The sequence below is a fragment of the Symphalangus syndactylus genome, chromosome 14, assembly GCF_028878055.3.
Source record: "Symphalangus syndactylus isolate Jambi chromosome 14, NHGRI_mSymSyn1-v2.1_pri, whole genome shotgun sequence".
In the NCBI taxonomy this organism is placed as follows: Eukaryota; Metazoa; Chordata; class Mammalia; order Primates; family Hylobatidae; genus Symphalangus; species Symphalangus syndactylus.
This window is the reverse complement of record NC_072436.2, coordinates 27,004,715-27,028,505: the sequence shown is the minus strand read 5'-3', so window position 1 is coordinate 27,028,505 and position 23,791 is coordinate 27,004,715. Positions and strand designations below refer to the sequence as shown.

Below are 23,791 nucleotides of genomic sequence, written 5' to 3'. Positions count from 1 at the left end.
TGCCTGGGGAAAGTCATTTGATTTTTGCTAGCCTGTATGCATTGTTTATGTACAGACTTTACGGTTTTGTTCTCCAAGGCATCTCCTCCTACCCCGAGCCTCACACTACTGGGGTTTCGTTTGTTTTAAATCTTGGTTGGAGGGGGCACTCTCTCCGCAAAGTAAAAGACATCGGTCCCGGACAGAAAGCCTAACGCTTGATTTCTGGATGGGGTTTGCACAAGGAGAGCACGTGAGTTCTGCTCTCCGTGGGACTCAGACCGGAGAGGCCGTGAAAATCTCTAGGTGTCAGTCCACGCAACCTAACCTGGCAAAACGAATGCTTTGCAAACTCTCCAGACTCAGGCCCCATAACAGAACTCGGCCTACCAGATCCAGGGAGGCAAAGCACGCAGGCGCAGACAGAGTAGCGGGGAGCAGATGGCCGGCCGGACAGGCGCGCGCACTCGGCGGCCGGCGAGGCGGGAGCGCGCCCTGGGGGCGGGCACTGAAGCTCCGGCCTGCGGTTCACCGGGTCCTAGGGCACCGGGCGCTCGGGCCTCGGCCATGGCTCACAGGCCGAAAAGGACTTTTCGGCAGCGCGCGGCCGATTCCAGCGACAGCGATGGCGCCGAGGAGTCGCCCGCTGAGCCTGGGGCGCCGAGGGAACTTCCGGTCTCGGGTTCTGCGGAGGAAGGGCCGCCCTCCGGAGAAGGCCGCGCGCAGGTGGCGGGACGGCCCCACCGGGTTCGGGGCCCTCGTGGCCGGGGCCGGGTCTGGGCGAGCTCCCGGCGCGCCACGAAAGCGGCTCCCCGCGCGGACGAAGGCTCAGGTGTTCAGGGACACGCGGGGAAGCGGGGAGGTGACGGCACAGGGCGGGAGGGGGCCGCGGGGTCTCTGGATCCTTCTCTGGGGGTTCTATAACTTGCTGCCGACCACCAGCCATGCTGAGTCTAAGTCCTGAAGGTAGTGAGCGAGAAAACAGCTCGAGCACTCGCCCGCTATCTGCATCTACCTTTTGGACTCTTTCGGGGAGATAAAACAATCCTGTACAGTTGGGAGGCTCTTCGTTTTCACCATCAGATGACTCCACCAGTTATAACTAACACAGTTATCAAAGTTTATGAAGAACCTAAATTGTTACAACAGAGTTCAATAATTTATAATACTCTTAAGTAGGCAGAAGTTATATGTACCTTTTAGACACTTGACCAACTTATGTTTCTTGAAAACATTTAGCCAGAATAGTACAAGAATCTAGGTTTTGGGACATTCCCCTTTGCTTGTTTTCTTTTTTCAAAAAAGTTATTTGCAAAACTAATAGTAATATATACAACACAAAGAAGCATGATAGCTCTCTTCTCTCTCTTCTTTTCTCTCCTCTCTCCTCTCTTTTCTTTTCTCTCCTCTCTCTCCCCCGCGCGACCTGACCTCTACCTCTCCAATAAAGATCTCTTGGCTGCCCAAAAAAAAAAAAAAAAAAATGATAGAGATTCATGACACTGTATATTGTACCAGTAATGGTGTTAAATATAGTGTTGTCATTTTGAAGTACCTTTGAGTTCTTAAATACAGGTGTAAGGCAGCATAGTTGTTTAAATAAAATGTGCTGCTCTGAGTTTGAATTGTAGCTTAATGAGGAATACGGTTTTTGGTTAGTCTTGAGATCTAAGATCTTCCTATTATTTTTTATTCTCATTAAAGTGATTTTTATTAATTTATTGAGAAGTAAAAAATTGTATATACTTATGGTGTACAACATGATGTTTGAAATGTGTCTACAGTGACTAAATGGAGCTAATTAACATTTGCTTTACCTTAGGTACTTACTTTTTTTTTGTGGTCAGAACACGATATCTACTCTTACTAATTTTCAAGTATGCAATGCATTGTTAACTTTAGTCACCGTGTTGTAGAATAGAATTCCTGTTGTCTAATTAAAATGTGTGCCCTTTGACCAATATCTCCCCAACTACCCTCAACCTCAGTCCCTGCTAACCACTACTCGACTCTCTGCTTCTGTGATTTCTGATTTCCACCTTTTTAGATTACACATGTGAGATCATGTGGTGTTTGTCTCTCTGTGCCTGTCTTATTTCATGTAACGTAATGTCCTCCAGGTTTATGATCTTCGTGATTTCTTGGTCTTTCTTGTGACCTTCTATTTGTCTAAAGTTTTCATGACCTTTTATATTTGTTTTCTGGTTAAACTTTGTAGATGAAAGTTGAAGTCAGGAGTTCCTTTTCTCTTGCCTTCTAGGATAGTGGTTCTCAAACTCTTTGGGATTTGGACCTCTTTTAGACTCTTAGAAATGATTAAGGATTCCAAAGAGCCTTTGTTTCAGTAGGTTATACCTATCAACATTTATCACACTAAAAATAAAATTTATTAATTCACTTACAAAAAATCTATTACATGTAAGGATAAGTAAGATTTTTGTGAAAAGTATTACCCCCAAAAAGGAAGAGTAGCATTGTTTTCAATTTACAGATCTCTTTAATGTCTGGCAAAATATTAATAGAAGACAGATGAATTGTCATAGGTGTTTCTGCTTTTAATCTGTTGTGCTATTTTGTTTTGGTTGAAGTATTTGAAGAAAATACAGCCTCTGACAGATACATGGTTAAGACGAGTACTTAGTAGCCTTTTTAGATCATTGAGGGTGTTGTGCTTTAATATAACACAGCTCAACAAGTAATAAACCAACCCTTCTTAAAAGTTAGTTGCGGGCCAGGCGCAGTGGCTCACACCTGTAATCCCAGCACTTTGGGAGGCCGAGGCAGGCGTATCAAGAGATCAGGAGTTTGAGCCCAGCCTGGCCAACATGGTGAAACCGCATCTCTACTAAAAATACAAAAATTAGCCAGGCATGGTGGTGGGTGCCTGTAATCCCAGCTACTCGGAAGGCTGAGGCAAAGAATCACTTGAACCCGGTAGGCAGAGGTTGCAGTGAGCTGAGACTGTGCCACTACACTCTAGCCTGGGTGACAGAGTGAGACTCTATCTCAAAAAAAAAAAAAAAAAAAAAAAAAAAAAAGTTGCCAAATGGAATCTTAAACCATATGATTAAATTTGGGGTGCTCTTACCTTAAAACTCTGTTCTGTTTTGTACTTTGGATCTTTTACTCATGAACGATTGGTAACATCTTGCATTATTTGGAAAGTATTCATTAGCTGAGTTTGCAGATCTTGCAAATGTTGGAGCATTTTATTGTACAATACCAAAAAAATCATAGTATTACCACTGATTAATCAGTCTGTAAGTATTGGAAAGCTGTTAGGTTCACAGTAGAGAATATAAGTTTTCCAAAATCTCAATTTTCACTTGAAATCTCTCATTTTGGAAGTGATAGGCACAACTGGGCTCATGTTTGAGAAAATGTTTGTCAGATAGCCATGTCTGAATAACCGGTTTGTTAGTCATTCTTTCAAGTAAAATGGTGATGCTTCTTAAAAACAATGTGTAGTTCAGCTTGCAACTCAGTCACACAAATGCTTTTCCTTAAGGCAGCCATTGCATTTCAAGATGCAGCAAAAGGGCCTTATGAATACTTTGATTTTGTCACAAAGAATATTAAACATGTGTACTCAAGGGTCAAAATTTAATAAAATAACAATTTTTTAATTACTTCATGAAGAGCAACTGGCTTTTTTCTGCCAAGTGAGGTAAGGAAAAAATACCGTAACGGCTACTACAAATTGATTCATTCATGCCAAGGGCCTAACAGTTTTACCCATCACTGCCTTTACTTCATTATGTAAATGTCAACATGGTAAAAAGAACAAATAACATGTTATTATTGTGATGAAAGTAGTTTTAATTTCACAGACTCTCTGAAAGAGTCTAAAGGACCTCCAGGGATTGATAAACCATGCTTTAAGACCCACTGCTTTGGTGTTAATCCACTTTGGAAACAGGTATGGGTTGTCATAAATGACAATATCTAAGAAAGATGTGAGCTGCAGCTATTTTTTTTTTAGTGTTTTAAATTTTGATTTTACTCCAGCCTTTTTTGAACTGTATGTAGGTCTTCTAACTAAGGTAGAAAATTGAAATTAATGAGTACTATGTAATCTTATGTTTTAAGGTTACTCATAAAGATTGCAAATTTATTGTGGATTAAGAAATCCTTTCTTGTCAGTAATGTCAAGAATTCCTTTATTTTGTTCATTCAATTTTCACAACACCCCTGTGGGTTTTATCTTGGTGTTATCTCTGTTTAACAGATTAATTGAATTTAACAGACTATTTACCTTCCCAAATCATGCATTGAAAAGATGGACCCATGGTTTAATTTTGACCAAAGTGCTCGTTACAATATTTCTTGCCACCAGCCATTGAAATATGGCATACTATAAAGACAGCCTAAATTCTGAGGTTGGCTGGGATTAGGTTGAAAGCCCTGCTTCTCCACTTCCTGAGTTGGTGTTCTTTATCCTCTCAATCTTTAGTGAACTCATCAGAAATAGCATTTACTTTATAGAATTACAGGTATTAAATAAGTCATATAAAACAGGTTTCAATGTGCCTAGTACATAGTATACATTAAATATTTTTCTTTTCTACTTATTCACAATCATTACTTTTCTAAATATTACTTCAATTTTTGTCTCTTTTTTTTTCTCTAATGCCTCCTTCCCTTTTCTCATTGCATACTTTCGGAAATATATTATTAGATGCCTAGATAATACAAATAGGGTCTTTGTACACTTAGTAGATCATTCAGTTGCTTAAGAAAGACAGAAAGTTGGAGGAAGATCAATATGTCTACTTTAATATGTGGACTAGGATTAAAACACCATATTATACATATGCCATGTGTTGTTCAGAATTTCAATTATTAATTCCATTATTTTGACTCTTTTTTGTTATATTTTTAAAATGTCCTATTAGAATCCAGAACCCTTGATGTGTCCACAGATGAAGAGGATGAAATACATCACTCCTCAGAAAGTAAGGATGATCAGGGTTTGTCTTCTGACAGCTCTAGCTCTCTTGGAGGAAAAGAACTTTCATCAACAGGTTAGTAATTTGTATGATTTTGGTTAAGAATTTTATTTTTAATATAGTGTTTTTGATATAGTTATTAATAACATAACAAACTAGTGACATATGGGGCAAGTAGGTCATTAATGATGATTGTCAGAGTGCCAAAATTGCTCATTTTTATTACATTTTAACATGCACAGGTCAGACAGCTTATAAGTAGCAGGGCTAGGATTCAAACCCAGTTTGTTCTGGAGCCTGTATTCTTCTTAATCACTGTGCTATATTGAGTGATTGACATTGATACCTGAAGGATGGTAAGAATTTATCAGGGAGGATGTTTCAGGTATAGGATTTAGCATACCTGAAACTCTAGGGAAGGTATGTAATATGTGCAGGAAGCTAAAAATAGCTCTGTTTGGCTGAAAGTATTTGGTTGGGAGTTTAAGGAAAAGAAAACAGGAAGGACAAGTTGGAGTCAGATTATACAGGGCTTAGGGAACCACTGAAAATTTTATACAGATGACATGAATGTTTTTGTGTCTTAGAAAGATCAGTCTAGTTCAGGGGTTGGCAAATCTGGCCCACCACCTGTTTTTGTAAACAAAGTTTTATTAAAACACAATCACAGTCTTTCAGTTACTTAATATTTGTGGGTGCTTTTGCACTGCAGCAGCAGAGTTGAGAAGTTGCCACAAAGACCCTATGGCCTGCAAAGTCAAAAATATTTATCTGGCATCTTACAGAGGTTTATAACTTGTTTTGTGCCGTGGACGCCTTTTTCAGTCTAGTGAAGCCTAAGATCCCTTCTGAGAAAATAAAGTAAAATATATAGCTTTGTAAAGGAAACAAATTATATTGAAATAAAATTATTAAAATATATTTTATGACGCTTGTAATATAGTAATAAGTGCTTCTTTTTTTTTTTTTTTTTTTTTTTGAGATGGAGTCTCGCTCTGTCACTCAGGCTGGAGTGCAGTGTCGCGATCTGGGTTCACTGCAAGCTCCACCTCCCAAGTTCACGCCATTCTCCTGCCTTAGCCTCTTGAGTAACTAGGACTACAGGCCACCATGCCTGGCTAATTTTTTGTATTTTTAGTAGAGATGGGGTTTCACCATGTTAGCCAGGATGGTCTTGATCTCCTGACCTCTTGATCCGCCCGCCTCGGACTCTCAAAGTGCTGGGATTACAGGCGTGAGCCACCGCGCCCGGCCATAAGTGCTTCTTTATTAGCCTATTAAATAACAACACCCAGTAGCTCTGTAACCTTGTAATTTTGTTTCTTCTCCATGTCCACAAGGTACAGAAATACTAAGTGATTAAGCCAATATTAAGAACTGAAATCTAGTAAACAGTTGAAGCCTTGTCTAGATTCTAGATACAGTGCTATTCAGTAAAATTTTCTGTGGTTTGGAAAAATTTTCTATCTTTGCTGTCCATATGGTAGCCACTAGTCACAAGTGGCTGTTGAGCTCTTGAAATGTGGCTGTAGTGAGACTGAGAAATTGAATTTTTAGTTATATTTGAATACTCACATAGGGCTAGTGGCTACTGTACCAAACAATGCCACTATAAAAGATGGTGGATTAGACCAGGTGCCACGGCTCATGCCTGCAGTTTGGGAGGTCAAGGCGGATGGATCACCTGAGGTCAGGAGTTTGAGACCGACCTGGCCAAAATGGCGAAACCCTGGCTCTACTAAAAATATAAAAATTAGCCAGGCATGGTGGCATGCGCCTGTAATTCAGGGGGCTGAGGCAGAAGAATTGCTTGAACCTGGGAGGCAGAGGTTGCAGTGAGCAGAGATCATGCCAGTGCACTCCAGCCTGGGCAACAGAGCAAGACTCCATCTCAAAACCAAACAAAAAAAGATGGTGGATTAAACAGGTTAAGGCAGTGGTTGTAAAGTGTTGGCAGCACTGCCCCCACCTAAGGAGAGAGGGCAGCGTTTGAAAATGTATGGGATTATTTAAATGATTATAGTAGTTGAGTTGTTGCTGGCACATAGTGCCCTAGAGGCCAGAGATAATAAGTGTCTTAACAGGAGTGCAGAACAGTTCAGCACAGTGAATTGCCCCTCCCCCATGCTCCATTGAGAAACGCTGATTAAAAATTGAAAAACTTGTCCTGTGAGGAACACCTGAAAGTTCAAAGGACTTATTGGCTGGAGAAGAAAAGATGGAGGAATGTGTTAATTTTAAGGGCTGGCATGTGGAAGAAGAGCATTTATTTGTGTTCGATGGAATAACTGCCTCAAAATAGTCCCTCTAGGAGAGACTACTTGTTACTAATAGAAGATGATAATTTACCTCTCAGCCCTAGATGATTGCATATCAGATAGGATGATATATGTGAAGAATATTCATAGGTTATAAATTTGTAAAAACTTGATGTATTTATTATTGAACAATATGCTGACATTATTGATTCATCCCATGTCTGCCCAGCATCTGCTGTGTGAGAACACTTGAACGAGGTGTTGAATATGCAGAAACAGGACAGATGCAATACTCTTCTCTTCCTTGATCTTTTACTTCTTTATTTTCACTTGAGCAGTTACCTTTATGTAGCACTAATATCTTACTAGTGTGTCCCATTGCTTGTGACTTGCTAATTAAACCCTACCGAGTCATCTGCAGGAAAATGACTTCCAAAATAAGTATTTCTGTGTCCACATTCATACACTTGAGTATTTGAACCTAAATATCTTATCTTAATCCTGCCTGCACATTAAAATCCTCTAGGGAGCTATAAAAACACTTCTGCTCAGCTCTGCCTCAGATCAACATCTGAATCACTGGTATAGAGGCCTTGGTATGTCAAGCTTCTCAGGTGACTCTGATGTGTAGCCACGGTTGAGAATTGCTACTATAATCTGCTGTGATGGTTTTGAATCTTAAATGCTTTGGGAGGAGGAAGAGACATCTGACCTTCATCATGTCCCTGACAGTAGTCTATAAATAATTACTAACCTATAAAAAAGCAAATCACTTCATTTTATATTACTTGTTCTTGATGAATATTTATTGACTTCTAGTGATTTCTTTATTGCTTCATGATTCACTCAAGGACTTTTAATTTTCCCTAGGGCTGATGTCAAGCGTATTGGTCTGTGATTTCTAAAATCTTTCTCTTTTTTTGTTTGTTTGTTTCAAACATTGGAGCTTTTGTGCATCTCCAAGTACATGGCATTTTTCTATTTCTCAAAGAATTTGGGTCAACTTGTGGGAAAGTTTAGAAAATTTCACTTCAGCCTCAGTAGGTTGACATCTTTTTAGTAGTTTGAAATGCTTAAAATGGTGAAAATTTCTCTCGCCGTTTCTTTAATGTAGTATTTTTCTTAAGAAACGGTTTTTTCCAGAATGAAGATAAATTTCACCTTAGATCATGCATGAAGAAACTTGTTTTAAATTGGAAGAGTTTATGCTAATGATGTTTATGCTGTACAAAGTAAAGAAAAAAATAAGATAAGGCTCTCTTAAGAGTTGTTGTCATTTAAAATTTTTCACCTGGTAAATGAACCTGATTATTTTCTTTATACTTTTTAATGTCTCATGTTTATTCACGTGGGGCTCACTACAGAACTGCAGAGGCTAATTTGGCTTTGCTCTGTTACTGTTTGTAGTATGTTTCTGATTTCTTATAAGTGTGGGTAGGAGGGAAGGAGGGAAGGAGGACATCATAGTGTAGTATCTGTCTTGGTAAGTCAGACTGGTCTGTCACTGATCTTTCTAACTCCTGTAGCTCTCACTGATTGGGGAACACCACACTCAGCCCTCTCCACATCCCTGCGCTGACAATCTCAGAGCTTCCAGAAATGAGAAATAGCTACCCCTCAACAAAGTGAGCAGTACCTGATGAGTAAGAGAGTTAAAAGATAAAATGAAGCAGTTTCAGTATATTTTCTGATACTTCTAGATTTGGTTGATTTTTCTAAATTGTATTTAATCTCTATTAAGTTTTTAGCCATTTATTAAAGTCACATTCATATATCAAAATAGCAAATAATTTAGGAAGATGGTGCTTTTTTCTTTTTCTTAAATGTGAGGAATATTTACTTACATTGGTCTTTGGTTTTTAGTGTCCTCCTCTTTGTTTCCTTCAGTTAAGATCCCAGATGCAGCTTTTATTCAGGCAGCCCGCAGAAAACGTGAATTGGCCAGGGCCCAAGATGACTATATTTCTTTGGATGTAGAACATACCTCCTCCATCTCTGGTATGAAGAGAGAGAGTGAAGATGACCCTGAGAGTGAGCCTGATGACCATGAGAAGAGAATACCATTTACTCTAAGACCTCAAACACTTAGACAAAGGATGGCTGAGGAATCCAGTATGTATTTACCAATGTATGAAGATTAGGATATTTTTTATTAGAATGTGAGAGAATCTCCATACAAAATGTAATATGCTGTCTCACATTTTAGAGTGTTGATAATGGTTTTCAACATCGATTTGGTCCATGATATTATGACCTCTAAAAGATGTATCTGTATCAAAATGTTATTATCAAGGAGTATGTGTAATAATGTTTATTAATGCCTGACCCGCCACCTTGATGTTTTTGGACAGGTTAAAAAAAAAGTGCAGTATCTTATTTGCAAAACATTGAAAACGGTCGTTTTTACCTTTATAAATGTATTTTTTTTAAACATGGAAGCATCTATAGAGATTTTAGATGTCATGTATTAAAATCTTTCCTGCTGTAATAAAAAATTTCCTCTACCAATAATATTAAGCCTTAAAGGACTGTTTTCATATTTCTCATTTATGATATATGCATTTGACCAAGGTTTTTGTAACTTTAAATAGTATTTTTTTCAGAAAAAGACTTAGTTCCTTACAATTTATTTTTAAGTGTTTGGATTCTCAGGTAGTAATTGAGAGATCTTTGATAAGAAAAACCAAACATTTCATTCTTTCTCAGTTTTTTACAGTATAGGGCTATAGTGTTTTGAGTGGGATAAATTGGTGATAGGAGTGCAGGTTATGGAGTCAGATCCCAGGATCCAGCTTCCAGCTTCAACATAGTCCTAAGACAGTTATTTAACCTCCCAATATTTACATTTCCTCATTTGTGAAATGAGGGCAATAATAGTGCCTTCTTCCCAGAATTATTGTGAAGAATAAATAACATGTCAAGTGGTGCTAAGCCTTTGTATAATAAGCTCAAAAAATGTTGGCTGCTGCAATTAAAATGGAAAAATATTAAACGTTTACATGTGAACTTTTTTTCCGCTAGTAAGCAGAAATGAAGAAACAAGTGAAGAAAGTCAGGAAGATGAAAAGCAAGATACTTGGGAACAACAGCAAATGAGGAAAGCAGTTAAAATCATAAAGGTAATCATTTTTTATACCATGTGTATTAGATTCCTGTAGCTGCTATAACAAATTACCACAAACTTGGTGACTCAAAAGAACATTTATTCTCTCACAGCGTGGAGGCCAAAATCTGAAGTCAAGGTGTTGGCAGCACCTTGCTTCCTCCAAAGGCCCTGGGGGGCTGTGGGGAGCGGTAATTCTTCCTTGCCTTTTCCAACTTCTGGTCATTCCAGGTGTCTCTTGGCTCATGACTACATAACTCCTCTCTCTGCCTCTGTCTTCACGTGGCTTTTTCCATGTCTCTACTGTGTGTTTTTCTTGTAAGGATACTTGTCGTTGGGTTTAGGGTCTACTCAGATAATCCAAGATCCTTCACTTAATTACAACCACAAAGACTTTTTTTCCAAATAAGGTCATGTTTGCACTTTCCAGGGATTACGTCATGGATGTATCTTTTGGGAGGCCTCCATTCAACCCACTATACTGTGCATATTATCTTATTTTTCCACTAGATTATAAATACCTTCCACTTGAGGGTACTATTTTTTTAATCTTTAATTTTATAATAATTGACAGTTTATATTGTACAAGTGCTTAAAAGTAAAATTTAGGCCTCAAGCTTTACTTTCAAACACTTGTTCTGTATAATACAAATATATCCAATTTTCTCTTTGGAGACTGTTTTTTTCACTTCACAATACAACAGAGACATCTCACCACAATGGTATATCTACTTCAACTACATCTTAATGATTTCATAGCAATCTAGTGAATAGAGGTATTATCATTTATATATTAAATCTCATTATGTGATTTCTCATATAATTTTTTATTGTAGTGAACCCCGTGGTAAATATTATACACAAATTCATTGTATCTATGATACGTAACTGTTACATTTCTGCATACACAAATATAGTTTTGTGTTTTATTTAATTTTTTAAAAGATGTAAACAAAGTAAATATCCAACAATAGGGGTCTTGGTACAATACAGTAGGGTGGGATGAAGCGCTAAAAATGGTATCAGAAACCAAAGCCCAGGAGGCTGAGTCAGGTGGATCACTTGAGTCCAGGAGTTCAAGACTAGCCTGGGCAACATAGCCAAACGCTGCCGCTACAAAAAATACAAAAATTAGCCAGGCATGGTGGCACACACCTGTAGTCCTAGCTGCTTGGGGGGCTGAAGTGGGAGGATTGCTTGAGCCCAGGAGGTCAAGGCTGCAGTGAGCCAAGATCACGCCACTGCACTTCAGCCTGGGTGACAGAGTGAGACCCTGTCTCATTTAAGAAAAAAAAAAACAAACAAAAAAACAACGCTAAAGCCCAAATTTGGCCAGGCATAGTGGCTCACACCTGTTATTCCAGCACTTTGGAAGGCCAAGGTGGGAGGATCACTTCAGCCCAGTAGTTTGAGACCAGCTTGAACAACACAGTGAGACCTGAGCTCTACTAAAAACAAATAAAACTAGCCAGGCATGGTGGGGCGTGCCTATAGTCCCAGCAACTTGGGAGGCTGAGCTGAGAGGATCACTTGAGCCCAGGAGTTCCGGGTGCAGTGAGCTATGATCACACCACTGCACTCCAGCCTGGGCAACAGAGTGAGACCCTGTCACTAAAAATGAATGAATGTAAAGTTTAAACAAGTAGTGAGCTTTGAAACCTAACAAATGTACTATACTTGGGGTTAAAAGTCCTAGATTTGGGCTCTGAGTCTGCTGCTAGAATATAAGCTCTATGAGGTCAAGAATTGCAATCATAGTATATATCAGAGGTTCCCAAACTTTGTCATTCATGGAGCTGTTAGTGTCTTGGTAATTTTATCATGATACTCGTAAGCCAAAAGAAGTACCAAACAATTCTATTTATTAAGTAGTTCAAAGACTTTTATACAATTTATGTCCTAAGAACTAACCATTTGGAAAAAACAATACAGATAAATTGAAGGCAAAACATTTTTATTTTATTTTTAAATAACCAAAATTCCTTACTAATGAAATGTGTATTCCTGTTAGGCATTGCATGATTTTTCAAACCTTGGAATCAGATTGGACACTGTCACTCTTATTTCCATATTGATGTTCACACAATACTTGTTTTTATCATAGCATCCTCCCAGAACCCAGCTCCACAAATATGACTTCATCAAAAGGAATGGAACACATTCTTTTTTTTTTTTTTTTTTTTTGAGACAGAGTTTCTCTTTGTCACCCAGGCTGGAGTGCAGTGGCATGATCTCGGCTCACTGCAACCTCCACTTCCCAGGTTCAAGCAATTCTCATGCCTCAGCTTCCTGAGTAGCTGGGACTACACGTACACACCACTACGCCTGACTGACTTTTTGTATTTTAGTAGAGATGGGGTTTCATCATGTTGCCTAGGTTGGTCTCAAACTCCTGAGCTCAGGCAGTCTGCCCACCTCAACCTCCCAAAGTGCTAGGATTACAGGCATGAGCCACCGTCTCTGGACACATGGAACACATTCTAATGTAACTGTGAACTAAGAGCTAGTAGTCCAACAGATGTTGAGTATTATGGTTTTTCCCTAAAAAATTTAAAATGTCTCACTACACCCCTGTAAATTTGCTAGGATGCCTTTGCACACAGTTTAGGAACCACAATATGCATACAATTTTGAATTCTGATTTCCTTGCTTCACATACTATAAATTATCTTCTCTTGTTTTTATATCATTATAACAACTGATTTTAATAGCTACATAATATGCACTGGAGTCACTGAATCATAATCCTAACCGTTCTTCATTTTGGACATTTTAGGTTATTTGCAATCTGATTTTTTTTTTATTAACAAATAATCAGTGAATATTTATTTTTCCTCCTCTCCTTTCTTTTGTTCAGATGTGTGTTTTTGAACTATTCCTTTGTAATAATTGCCAAGAGTTGTATTACTCATCAAGAGATGAACATTTTTATGGCACTTTGTATATTTTTCTCTATTGCCGTTTAACGAAAACTTAGCTCAATCTGTAATGTCGCCAATATCATGGGAATATTTTACCATAATCTTGCCCTCTTCGGGTACGAGTATAGTTGGTGAAAATGGAATCTCACACTTATTTGATTTTCATTTTTATTGCTAATGTGAGTACATTTACTGATTCCTTTTTTTGAAAATCTACCATTTGCCACTGTGTTAGTTTCCTGTGGCTCCTGTAATAAATTACCACAGACTTGGTGGCTTAAAACAATAGAAATTTATTCTGTCTGAGATCTGGAGGCCAGAAGTCCAAAATCAAAATGTCAGTAGAACAACCCCCCTTTCCAGAAACTCTAGAGGAGAATCCATTCCTTGACTCTTCTAGTTTCTGGTGGCTGTTGGCATGCCTTGGCTTTGCATCTTCACATCTGCTTCTTCTCTTGTGTCCCAAAATTCCCTATCTCTTAGGATGCTACATGTAATTGTATTCAGGCCCCGTTGGGATAATCCAGGATATGCACCACATCTCAAAGTCTTGATTACATCTTTTGCCATATAATGAACATGAACATGAATGTGAACATGTTTTCATGGAGTCACCATTAGCCTGCCATGGCCACTTACAACGATGTACAACCTTTGCAGAAAGGGAGACAACTAAACAAAACAATTATATTGAAATCCTACAGGTTCTGTGACAGAACTCTGTGCAGGGTCCTGAGGTGGCACAAAGGAGCAAGTAGGTGGTCAGTTTTATAGGAGGGAAGGTAAGTGAGGAAGTTTGAGAAAGTATTTACAGAGGTAGTGATACTGAATGGGTCATTGACTGCAAAATATCAAGAATGTTTGGAGATTTTGTAGGTATGTGTAGAGCTGGATGGGAGGCTTGGTGAGAACTGAAATGACAAAAGATGCTTCATGGAAAATATAAAAGGAATAGCTAAGCTAGTGAAATTGGCTAAATATCTGGTCAGTTTTCTTCATGTGTCTTTGTGTAAAATAGAGGTTCTTCAGGATCTTTTGAACATTCCAAGCATGGAGGAGCTATGATTAGACAGAGGACACTAATGTGAAATGTACCATGTTATAAGATAAATGTTAGGAGTGCATTTCTTTACAAGGAACAGAAAACCCAAATAAGAATGTCTTGGCCGGGCGTGGTGGCTCATGCCTGTAATCCCAATATTTTGGGAGGCCACAGGGGGCAGATCACGAGGTCAGGAGATCGAGACCATCCTGGCTAACACAGTGAAACCCCATCTCTACTAAAAATACACAAAAATTTGCCGGGCATGGTGGCGGGCGCCTGTAGTCCCAGCTACTCGGGAGGCTGAGGCAGGAGAATGGTGTGAAGCCAGGAGGCAGAGCTTGCAGTGAGCCAAGATTGTGCCACTGGACTCCAGCCTGGGCGACGGAACGAGACTCCGTCTCAAAAAAAAAAGAATGTCTTAAAGAAAAGTAAAAACTTTACCTACAAACCCTCCAGCAGACTTCCATTTACTTTACATTGACTAGAATGGAGTTGGAGTTAAATAGGTACTTCTATCATGGAAATAGGTGTTAGGTCAGTCAGACAGGTCTGTCTACTCCACAAATTAATATTCATGAAGGATTGTTGTTTCTTAAAAAACTGGGTGACTTTCTGAGAGTACATTAGACCATAACCAAAATTAGCTTCAAAACTAAACTTTTTTAAAAATGTAGTTTTTAGAATTTGCTTCTTAAATATGAATTTAAACTTCTAAATTTTAAAACTGAATTTAAAAACATTTTATTGGGACCATGAAAAATTACAAAGACATGGAATTTTTTAACTTGAAGAGACCTTGGATCATCCAGTCCCTTTTCATGCTATTAATGTTTCAAAGGTAAATGAAATGGTTTTGTAAAAATCTATTTTTACTTTTTTAGGAAAGAGACATAGATCTTTCCCATGGCAGTGGATCTTCAAAAGTGAAGAAATTTGATACTTCCATTTCATTTCCACCGGTAAATTTAGAAATTATAAAGAAGCAATTAAATACTAGGTGAGCAATACTCATTTTGAAATTTACATTTGTCCTAGATATTTAATACTAAAGATATAGCACTATATTCTTTTAGATTATTGAGTACTGATATTAAACAGACTTATAGGGGGGAAAAAGGATCTCCTGTGTTATCATACTAACACAATTTATTTCATTTTTGTATACAGTAGTCCCTCCCATATCTGCATTTTTGCCTTCTATGGTTTCAGTTATCAGTGGTGAAACCATGGTCCAAAAATATTGAATGGAAAATTCCAGAAATAAACAATTCATATGTTTTAAATTGCATGCTGTTCTAAGTAGTGTGATGACATCTCGAGCTGCCCTGCTTCATCCTGCCCAGGATGAGAATCATCCTTTTGTCCAGCATCTCTGCTCTGTAAGCCAGCAGCCTGTTAGTCACATAGTAACCATCTCAGTTATCAGATCAACTATTGCAGTATCACAGTGCTTGTGTTCAGGTAACCCTTATTTTACTTAATGGCCCCAGAGTGCAGGTGTACTGTATGTAATATATAAATTAAACTTTATCGTAGTTATGTATGTATAGGGAAAAAACAGCATATATAGGCTTTGGTATTATTTGCATTCACTGGGGGTCTTGGAACCTATCCCCATGATTAAGGGGTGACTACCATACATCTTTTTAGTCTTTATATCATATTTTACATGGTTAAAATCAGTAAATACAAAATTCTACTTTTCTATTTAATATGATTATAAGCATTTTTCTATATTACCAAATAGCCTTTAATTTTTTTAAAAAACTATCATGTTTGTCCATATAGTTGTTATATCATAATTTACTTAAATATTTCTCTGTTGGACATTTTGATCTAGAACAGGAGTCAGCAAGTGTCTTTTTGTGTAAAAGGCTGGATAGTAAATATTTTAGGCTTTAAGGGCTAGACGATTGCTGTTGTAACTGCTCAACTCTGTTACAGCATGAAAACAGCCATAGACAATATGTAAACGTATAAGCATGTATGTGTTCCAATACAACTTTATTTTTGAAAACAAAGGATGGACTGGTAGTTTGCCAGCCCCCTAGGATACAAAGATAACCTTGCATAAGGGATAAAAAAGAGGCAGCAGATCATTGATTTATCTTTGCATTTTATTTTATCTGGATAATTTTATTGTATTTTATTTTTTATTAACTAGGTTTTTTATTAAAAAAATAAATAAAATAACCAGTGGAAAGGATATACAGAACAAAGTAAATTACCACCCTCCCTAGAGGAAACCATTGCTACCAGTTTCTTATGTTTTCTTCCAGAAGTGGTCTATATGTATATCTTTATAAGCACATATGTACTTATATATTCCCCTGTTTTTATACAAAAAAGGACATTATGTACCCTGCTCTGTACCTAGTTTTTTCCACATAATATTTACTTGTAAGTTCACTGCTATAGTCAAAAATATTCTACTTAACTAAAACATTTTATTAATAATGCCTACTATACATTATTATCTTGATTAATTTCTTAATTCTCACTCTCCTTTATATAAAGCAAAGAAAGATTCTGAAAGACAAATGCAAGAAAACTTGAAGAGAGAATATTTGGCATAAGCAAGTGCTAAAGGGTTTCCTTTTATTGTGGTGTTCTTTGCTTATCTAGTCTATAAACCCAGATTTATATGATTGTCAGTTTCCTTGGTGGTCTTTGAAAATATTTACATTAGATTGCTACTTTTGAAAGAGTTTGAAAAATAAACTAATTTTTATTTTATTTATTTAGATTAACATTACTACAGGAAACTCACCGCTCACACCTGAGGGAGTATGAAAAATATGTACAAGATGTCAAAAGCTCAAAGAGTACCATCCAGAACCTAGAGAGTTCATCAAATCAAGCTCTAAATTGTAAATTCTATAAAAGCATGAAAATTTATGTGGAAAATTTAATTGACTGCCTTAATGAAAAGGTACATATCAATATTTATTTATATCATTTCCTTTTTTGGAGAAAACCCCTTATGCAATTAAGAAAAGTCTAAATCTCACATTTAGATACTTTTCTCTAGTATTTTTCCTACACATTTTTAAAATAAGATGATAGTAAGCATTCTCTTAATGTTGGATATTCAAGTTTTTTGCAACTATTTTATTATTATAAGTAACATTGTATAAAATTTTGTATATAAATTTTTGTTGCAATTTCATCGGTTTAAGGAAAATTCCTTGAAAATGAAGTCAAATAAAATGAATTAAGTCTAAATATTTTTAAGGCTTATGAAACATTACAAAATTGACCTCCAGAAAGATTGTGCCAGTTTTATTAGTTTACTAGATTAGGAATAAATGGATTTTGTTTTTATATATCATATTTTGATCTCAAGCAAACTCTTTGGTTTTCTTCTTGTGAATTATTTGTTTCTTGTCTTTACCGTTTTATCTTTGTGGTTCTTAGTGGAGATTTTTTTCTTTTTCTTTTCTAGTTTTGTTAGAGTATGAACAATTCTTTATAGCTTAACATTTTTTAATGCTTTATCCTACTTAATGTGAACTTACCAGTTTTGTCTTTTGAATTTGTTTGTAATGGTTTTTCTTTCAACATTCAGATGTTTTGAAATTTTTGTTTTTAGTTTTTGTTTTATGCATACTAAGTTCTTACATTGGGGCAGGCCTTCAGTTGTCCATTTTTAAAAATAGATTAACCATTTCAATAAATTATTCTCTACTTTCCACATTATTTTTGTTATTTTTATTTTATCTTTTTGGTGAGGGGGACAGAATCTCGCTCTGTCACCCAGGCTGGACTGTAGTAGCACGATCTCAGCTCACTGCAACCTCCGCCTCTTAGGTTCAAGCGATTCTCGTGCCTCAGCCTCCCAAGTAGCTGGGACTACAGGCATGCACCACCACACCAAGCTAATGTTTTGTATTTTTAGTAGAGACAGGGTTTCGCCATGTTGCCCAAGCTAGTCTGGAACTCCTGAGCTCGGGCAATCCGCCTGTCTCAGCCTCCCAAAGTGCTAGGATTATAGGCCTGAGCCACCTCACTCAGCCCGCATTATTTTTTGTTTATAATTAAAATGTTGCTAAACAATGGGATGCTTTGTCCCAGTTGTTGTTTTAAGTTGGCTGTCTTCTACTATCACTTGGTAGTTACTTTCTGAAGTATTTATTACAATGTAATTTTCTTTTTTCATTCGCCCTTGAAAAATTACACTGTTAAAATTTTGTCAGCCTGTGCATTAATGTATTCATAGCAGCAGCTGTGGAGTATCAATGGAGTAGGAGGAATTGTTGCTCCCCAAAATATGGGAGTTTCAATTTCAACTAGTCTCATTTATGTGTCACATCACAACTTACCTGTCTCTGGTTAGTTTTTCTCCATTCCCCGATTTTTCAAATTTCACCAGCTTTGAGTGCCCCTACCTACTTTCCACACCCTCAGCCTGTGAAAACATCTGTACCCTTCATTTTTTCCTATTCTTCTGTCTTAAAAAACAATCTTCTGTCTCAAAATTTAATGCATGTTCCTGACTCCATCCATTTGGTTTCTTTTTTTTTTTCTTTTGAGACAGAGCCGCGCTCTGTTGCCCAGGCTGGAGTGCAGTGGCATGGTCTCAGCTCACTGTAACCTCCACCTCCAGGATTCAAGCGATTCTCCTGCCTGAGTCTCCTGAGTAGCTGGGATTGAAGGCAGGTGCCACTGCACCTGGCTAATTTTTATGTTGTTAGTAGAGAAGGGATTTCGCTATATTGGCCAGGCTGGCCTTGAATTCCTGACCTCAGGTCATCTGCCCACCCCCCAAAGTGCTGGGATAACAGGCATGAACTACCACACCTGGCCCCCATTTAGTTTATCTATCTCTGATAATTATAACAGTTCCAGTAGACTAAGTCAATTTTCTGATTTTTAATATTAAAAGTATTGGCAGCTAGGTCTGTTGCACACAATGTTTTATACTTGAGATGTGATAGTATTGGGAATGTTTCTTTGAGAATTAAGCATATAAATATGCTTATGTATCTTCTAGATATTCCTTTTGTGTATATATATATTTCATTATCAATGACCTGCAAAATGTTAGTTATATGTGTATTTCAGATTATCAACATCCAAGAAATAGAATCATCCATGCATGCACTCCTTTTAAAACAAGCTATGACCTTTATGAAACGCAGGCAAGATGAATTAAAACATGAATCAACGTATTTACAACAGTTATCACGTTAGTGTTTTTCATGTTCAATACAATTTGTTATTCATTAAGCTAAATTATGTGAAGGATAAAAATATTTTTATTTTTATAAACATGTTTTTCATGTATTTTCCCACAAACCCTTTACCCACCAACTTCCAAAAACTCAAAACATTTAGAAATAGGACTTAAGAATGTTTTAAATTAAGTCCAAGACTAAAAAATAAACATAACTTCCAATTATTTACTATTTCAGACAGAATATGTACATAGCCATTTAGAGAATATTTTGAGACAAGTTCACATGATTCTGTAGACTCTGTCAGAAGTCTAACTTCATAGTTTCAGAGCCCTTTTACAGATCGGTTCTGGTGAGTTTCAGTACAGATTTATCTTTAAGATCTCATTATATAAAATACGGATGCCTCCTTTTTTTTTTTTTTCACATTGATTTTGTACTTTCAGAGATATCTTCCTTTGATTAAGGTGCTATCAGGAGATAGTGAAAGACCATAACCAAGTAGCTAGTAAATGCAAAGGCAAAGTGACTTTCAGTGAAACACACAACCCTTAGTGGATCATAAATAATGGTATTACATATTAAAATAAGAAATAATGTGATAGAATACAGTAGTCCCTCTAATCTGCAGTTTTGCTTTCCACAGTTTCAGTCAACAATGGTCCAAAAATGAATAAGTACAGTACAATAAGATATTTTGAGAGAGAGATACCCAACATTCGTATAACTTACAATATATTATTTTCATTGTTCTACTTTATTGCTATTGTTAGTCTCTTACAGTGCCTAATTTATAAATTAAACTTTATCATAGGTGTGTATATAGAGGAAAAAACAAATAGGGTTTGGCGCTATATGCAGTTTCAGGCATCCACTGGGGCTCTTAGAATGTATCCCTTGCAGATTAGGGGGGATTCCTGTATTGGTAAAGCCAGTATTTCTTGCATTTGGCTATGAAAAAAACTGGTAAAAACTGGAAAAGAATATGAGGAAACGAAACTTTGTGGTAGAACTTTGTTGCTGCTCTCAATGACAGCAAAAGTACACCAGCCAAAGTACATTTTTAGGCTAACATTTTCAGGCTAACATTTTCAGCAGCCAAAATACATTTTTAGGCTAACGAACCTCATGCCTGTTAATATTGCAATAAAGAGTTAACATTGAAATTTCACTGCATAATTAATTGCAAAATTTAAGCATATTTATGTATTTACATATGCATATGTGTTTATATATCCATGATATTACCTTTATTTTCAAAGCATTTTACTTTTTTCTTTTGAGAATTTGTAGTATGAAGTCAGTTTTATTTATTAACAGGCAAAGATGAGACATCCACAAGTGGAAACTTCGCAGTAGATGAAAAAACTCAGTGGATTTTAGAAGAGATTGAATCTCGAAGGTACCTATATAAAGTGAAGATTTAAAGAAAGCATCATTGAGCAAGTACTTTTCACTACTTAAATATAATTAACCACATGATGTCATTAACTATACCTGATATACATTATTAATTTGTGAGAATAATAGAAAAGCAAAATTTAGTAAAACCATACTTGACTGCTTTAAAGACACATTGGTGTATTTGGATCAGTTAAAAGGGATGGATAAAATGACATTTGTCAGGCTGGGAATTCCTTGTAACTAGAAGCCGGTCCTAATTATAATTACCCCCTCTTCAGAATTTGGTTAGCCCATGGGAATGTCCTAAATGGGAATGTCTTACAAGAAAAAACAAAACAAAACAAAAAATGCAGAACCACCAATTCAAAACTAATGAAACTAAAAATGTCAAAAATATTAATAAAATTGTGCGCTGATATGATAGTATATTTCTGGCCATTTAAAATAAATGATAAAATTACCTATTTTCAGCAAGAGGTTAAAAAAAAATTTAAGCATTTATTTTCAGCAAGAACTATTTACTTTTTGTTTATTTTGGGTTTGTTGCAAAATATAGGACAAAAAGAAGACAAGCAAGGGTGCTTTCTGAGAATTGTAACCATCAGGAAGGGACATCTAGTGATGATGAACTGCCTTCAGCAGAGATGATTGACTTCCAAAAAAGCCAAGGTCAGTTACCAATTTTCTAATATATTGTGGTTTGAGTTTTGAAATGGTGAGAAACACTTTGCTGGGATTGCCCTTAATAAGTACATAAGCTGTATAAAACAGTTAGGTAAATTCAGGAAAAATAAAACACATTTTTCCTCTGTAAGACTCTTTTCTCTGAAAAAATGGAGTAAAATGAAGGAAGGAACATAGTGAGTATTCTTGCATCTTCATAGTTTTTTCTCTTAGACGTTCTCCTATTACTAATGAACATCTTCATTTCATTTCGTTACCACACATACTTTCTATATTGTCATTTTTAACGTAAAACATTTGAATTTGGTGAAACTTTTTAGCATGATGAGAAGATAAGATGCATATAGTTGAAAAATTCTGGGCTCTGGATTTAAATAAATTTGGGTTCTAAGGGAGATTTTTTTTCTGTGTAATCTTAGACAAATGTCTTGACCTCCCTAAATTTGATGTTGTTTTGTCTGTAAATAAGTAGACTATACCTATATGGTATGGAAGATAGCTACGATGGTAAAATGAGATTAATGCATTTCTGTTGGCGTATAGCAGGGGTATATATGGTAGCTTTTATTAGTGTTGATGTTATTACTTTGTTGATAAAGTGATTTAGTAAAAATTTATATTAATATAAAAGGACAAATTTTAGCTCAATTGATTACAGTCCGGCATGACTATGTTTTTAAGGAAGCATACTTAAGTTCACAACTTAAAATGCATAAAGAGACTTATTTTGTTTACAGGTGACATTTTACAGAAACAGAAGAAAGTTTTTGAAGATGTGCATGATGATTTTTGTAATATCCAGAATATTTTGTTGAAATTTCAGCAATGGCGAGAAAAGTTTCCTGACTCCTATTATGAAGCTTTCATTAGTTTATGCATACCAAAGCTTTTAAATCCCCTAATACGAGTTCAGTTGATTGATTGGAATCCTCTTAAGGTATTTATGCTTAACATGTGAAAAATTATCCTGATTACATTAGTTACTTAAATTCCCTTACTATTATGTTAGCCATTAAATACCTTACCCTTAGAGTTGGAGCTGAAATTTAGAGCTTTGGAACAATAGTCAGAAAATGTGTGCTTTCAGCTACATTCTTCTTTTCTTGGCTGTCACTTGATTTTTAGGCTGAGCATCATTAACATCAGTAAAGCAAACACTTTTTTTTTAGCTTCTTGTACATTAAATTTAAAATCCTCCCAGAAAGTATAAGGTACTGTTGGGTTTGGAGAAAGTAGATATAAAAGCCTCGTTTCAAAAATTCTTAAGTTGGAGATGACATACTGGGAAGAGCTGCTTAGGGTTGCATTGAGAAGGCGGAATGCAAGCCTTTGAAGAGTTTATGGTTAAGAGGATGAATCAGAAAGGGAAAGGTGTTTCATAAAGGTATAAAGGGAGAAATATTATTTCAGGAGCTAGAAATTGCACAGATATTTAGATCCTAAGTTAAGAAATATAAACTCTATTCACTGAATTTGACTGACTAAAAGAAAAAAAAAGAAGTATGAACTCAGCAACTGCCTACTGTGTCATAGGACCTTTAACTAAATCACATACAAATTACGTAGTTAAGCTTATGTGGATTAAAAGGGCCAGAAATAAACTTTGCTTGAAGTGGATGAATTTTTTTATAAACAAATTCCATGGCTGTTTCAAGTGCCTAACAAATGTGTATTTTGCTCCTAGAGGAGTACTTGCCATGTGGTAGACTGTAAAGGCTCCGGCACACACTAGGTAGTTGTTGAGTGTTTGTTGAGTGATTGAATGCATGAAATGCAGCTTCTTGTTACGTTACTTAGACACCATGTCTCAGTCATGCTGTCGTGCCATCCTGCCTAGCCTTGGTTGTCTAGTGTTAAAATAGGGAATTAATCTCCTCTGATCTTTAGAAAAGCTCTGGTGATTATTGAAAAAAAAATAACTATTTTAAAATACACTAATATTGAAGGATTTCTTTATAACTTTTATAATTTTCTTTGTAAGTTGGATTCCACAGGTTTAAAAGAGATGCCATGGTTCAAATCTGTGGAAGAATTTATGGATAGCAATGTAGAAGATTCAAAGAAGGAAAGTAGTTCAGATAAAAAAATCTTGTCTACGATCATCAACAAAACAATTATTCCCCGACTTACAGGTACTGCTTCATAACCTTGATAAAATTAAATTATTTTCTGACAGAGTATATAAGGTTGTTAATTTCTGTTATATTCACAAAGTTTTTTCATAAGTTTTTAAACACAAGGAAATGTTATATGTAGTAAAAATCAACAGCT

General features: G+C 36.4%; 1 protein-coding gene across 7 annotated transcripts in view; it reads left to right on the top strand.

Annotated features, from left to right (window-relative positions):
- Positions 1 to 394: 394 nt before the first annotated feature.
- The window catches only part of GCFC2 (GC-rich sequence DNA-binding factor 2), a 55,029-nt gene continuing 31,632 nt past the window's right edge, over positions 395 to 23,791 (top strand). For 2 of the 7 annotated variants that reach the window (XR_010115394.1, XM_055240620.2), the window contains exons 1-11: positions 405 to 811; positions 4,875 to 5,003; positions 9,164 to 9,298; positions 10,208 to 10,305; positions 15,137 to 15,252; positions 17,001 to 17,187; positions 19,320 to 19,443; positions 20,753 to 20,834; positions 21,393 to 21,505; positions 22,258 to 22,457; positions 23,502 to 23,652. Coding sequence is in view for 5 of the 7 variants with exons in the window: in XM_055240620.2 (XP_055096595.2) it covers positions 421 to 811; positions 4,875 to 5,003; positions 9,164 to 9,298; positions 10,208 to 10,305; positions 15,137 to 15,252; positions 17,001 to 17,187; positions 19,320 to 19,443; positions 20,753 to 20,834; positions 21,393 to 21,505; positions 22,258 to 22,457; positions 23,502 to 23,652 (1,726 nt within the window). In the remaining 2 variants the exon portion in view is untranslated. Of the gene's footprint in view, positions 812 to 4,874; positions 5,004 to 9,073; positions 9,299 to 10,207; positions 10,306 to 15,136; positions 15,253 to 17,000; positions 17,188 to 19,319; positions 19,444 to 20,752; positions 20,835 to 21,392; positions 21,506 to 22,257; positions 22,458 to 23,501; positions 23,653 to 23,791 lie in introns of all 7 variants that reach the window. The other 5 variants (XM_063616594.1, XM_055240622.2, XR_008650586.2 and 2 more) reach the window with 4 other exon arrangements.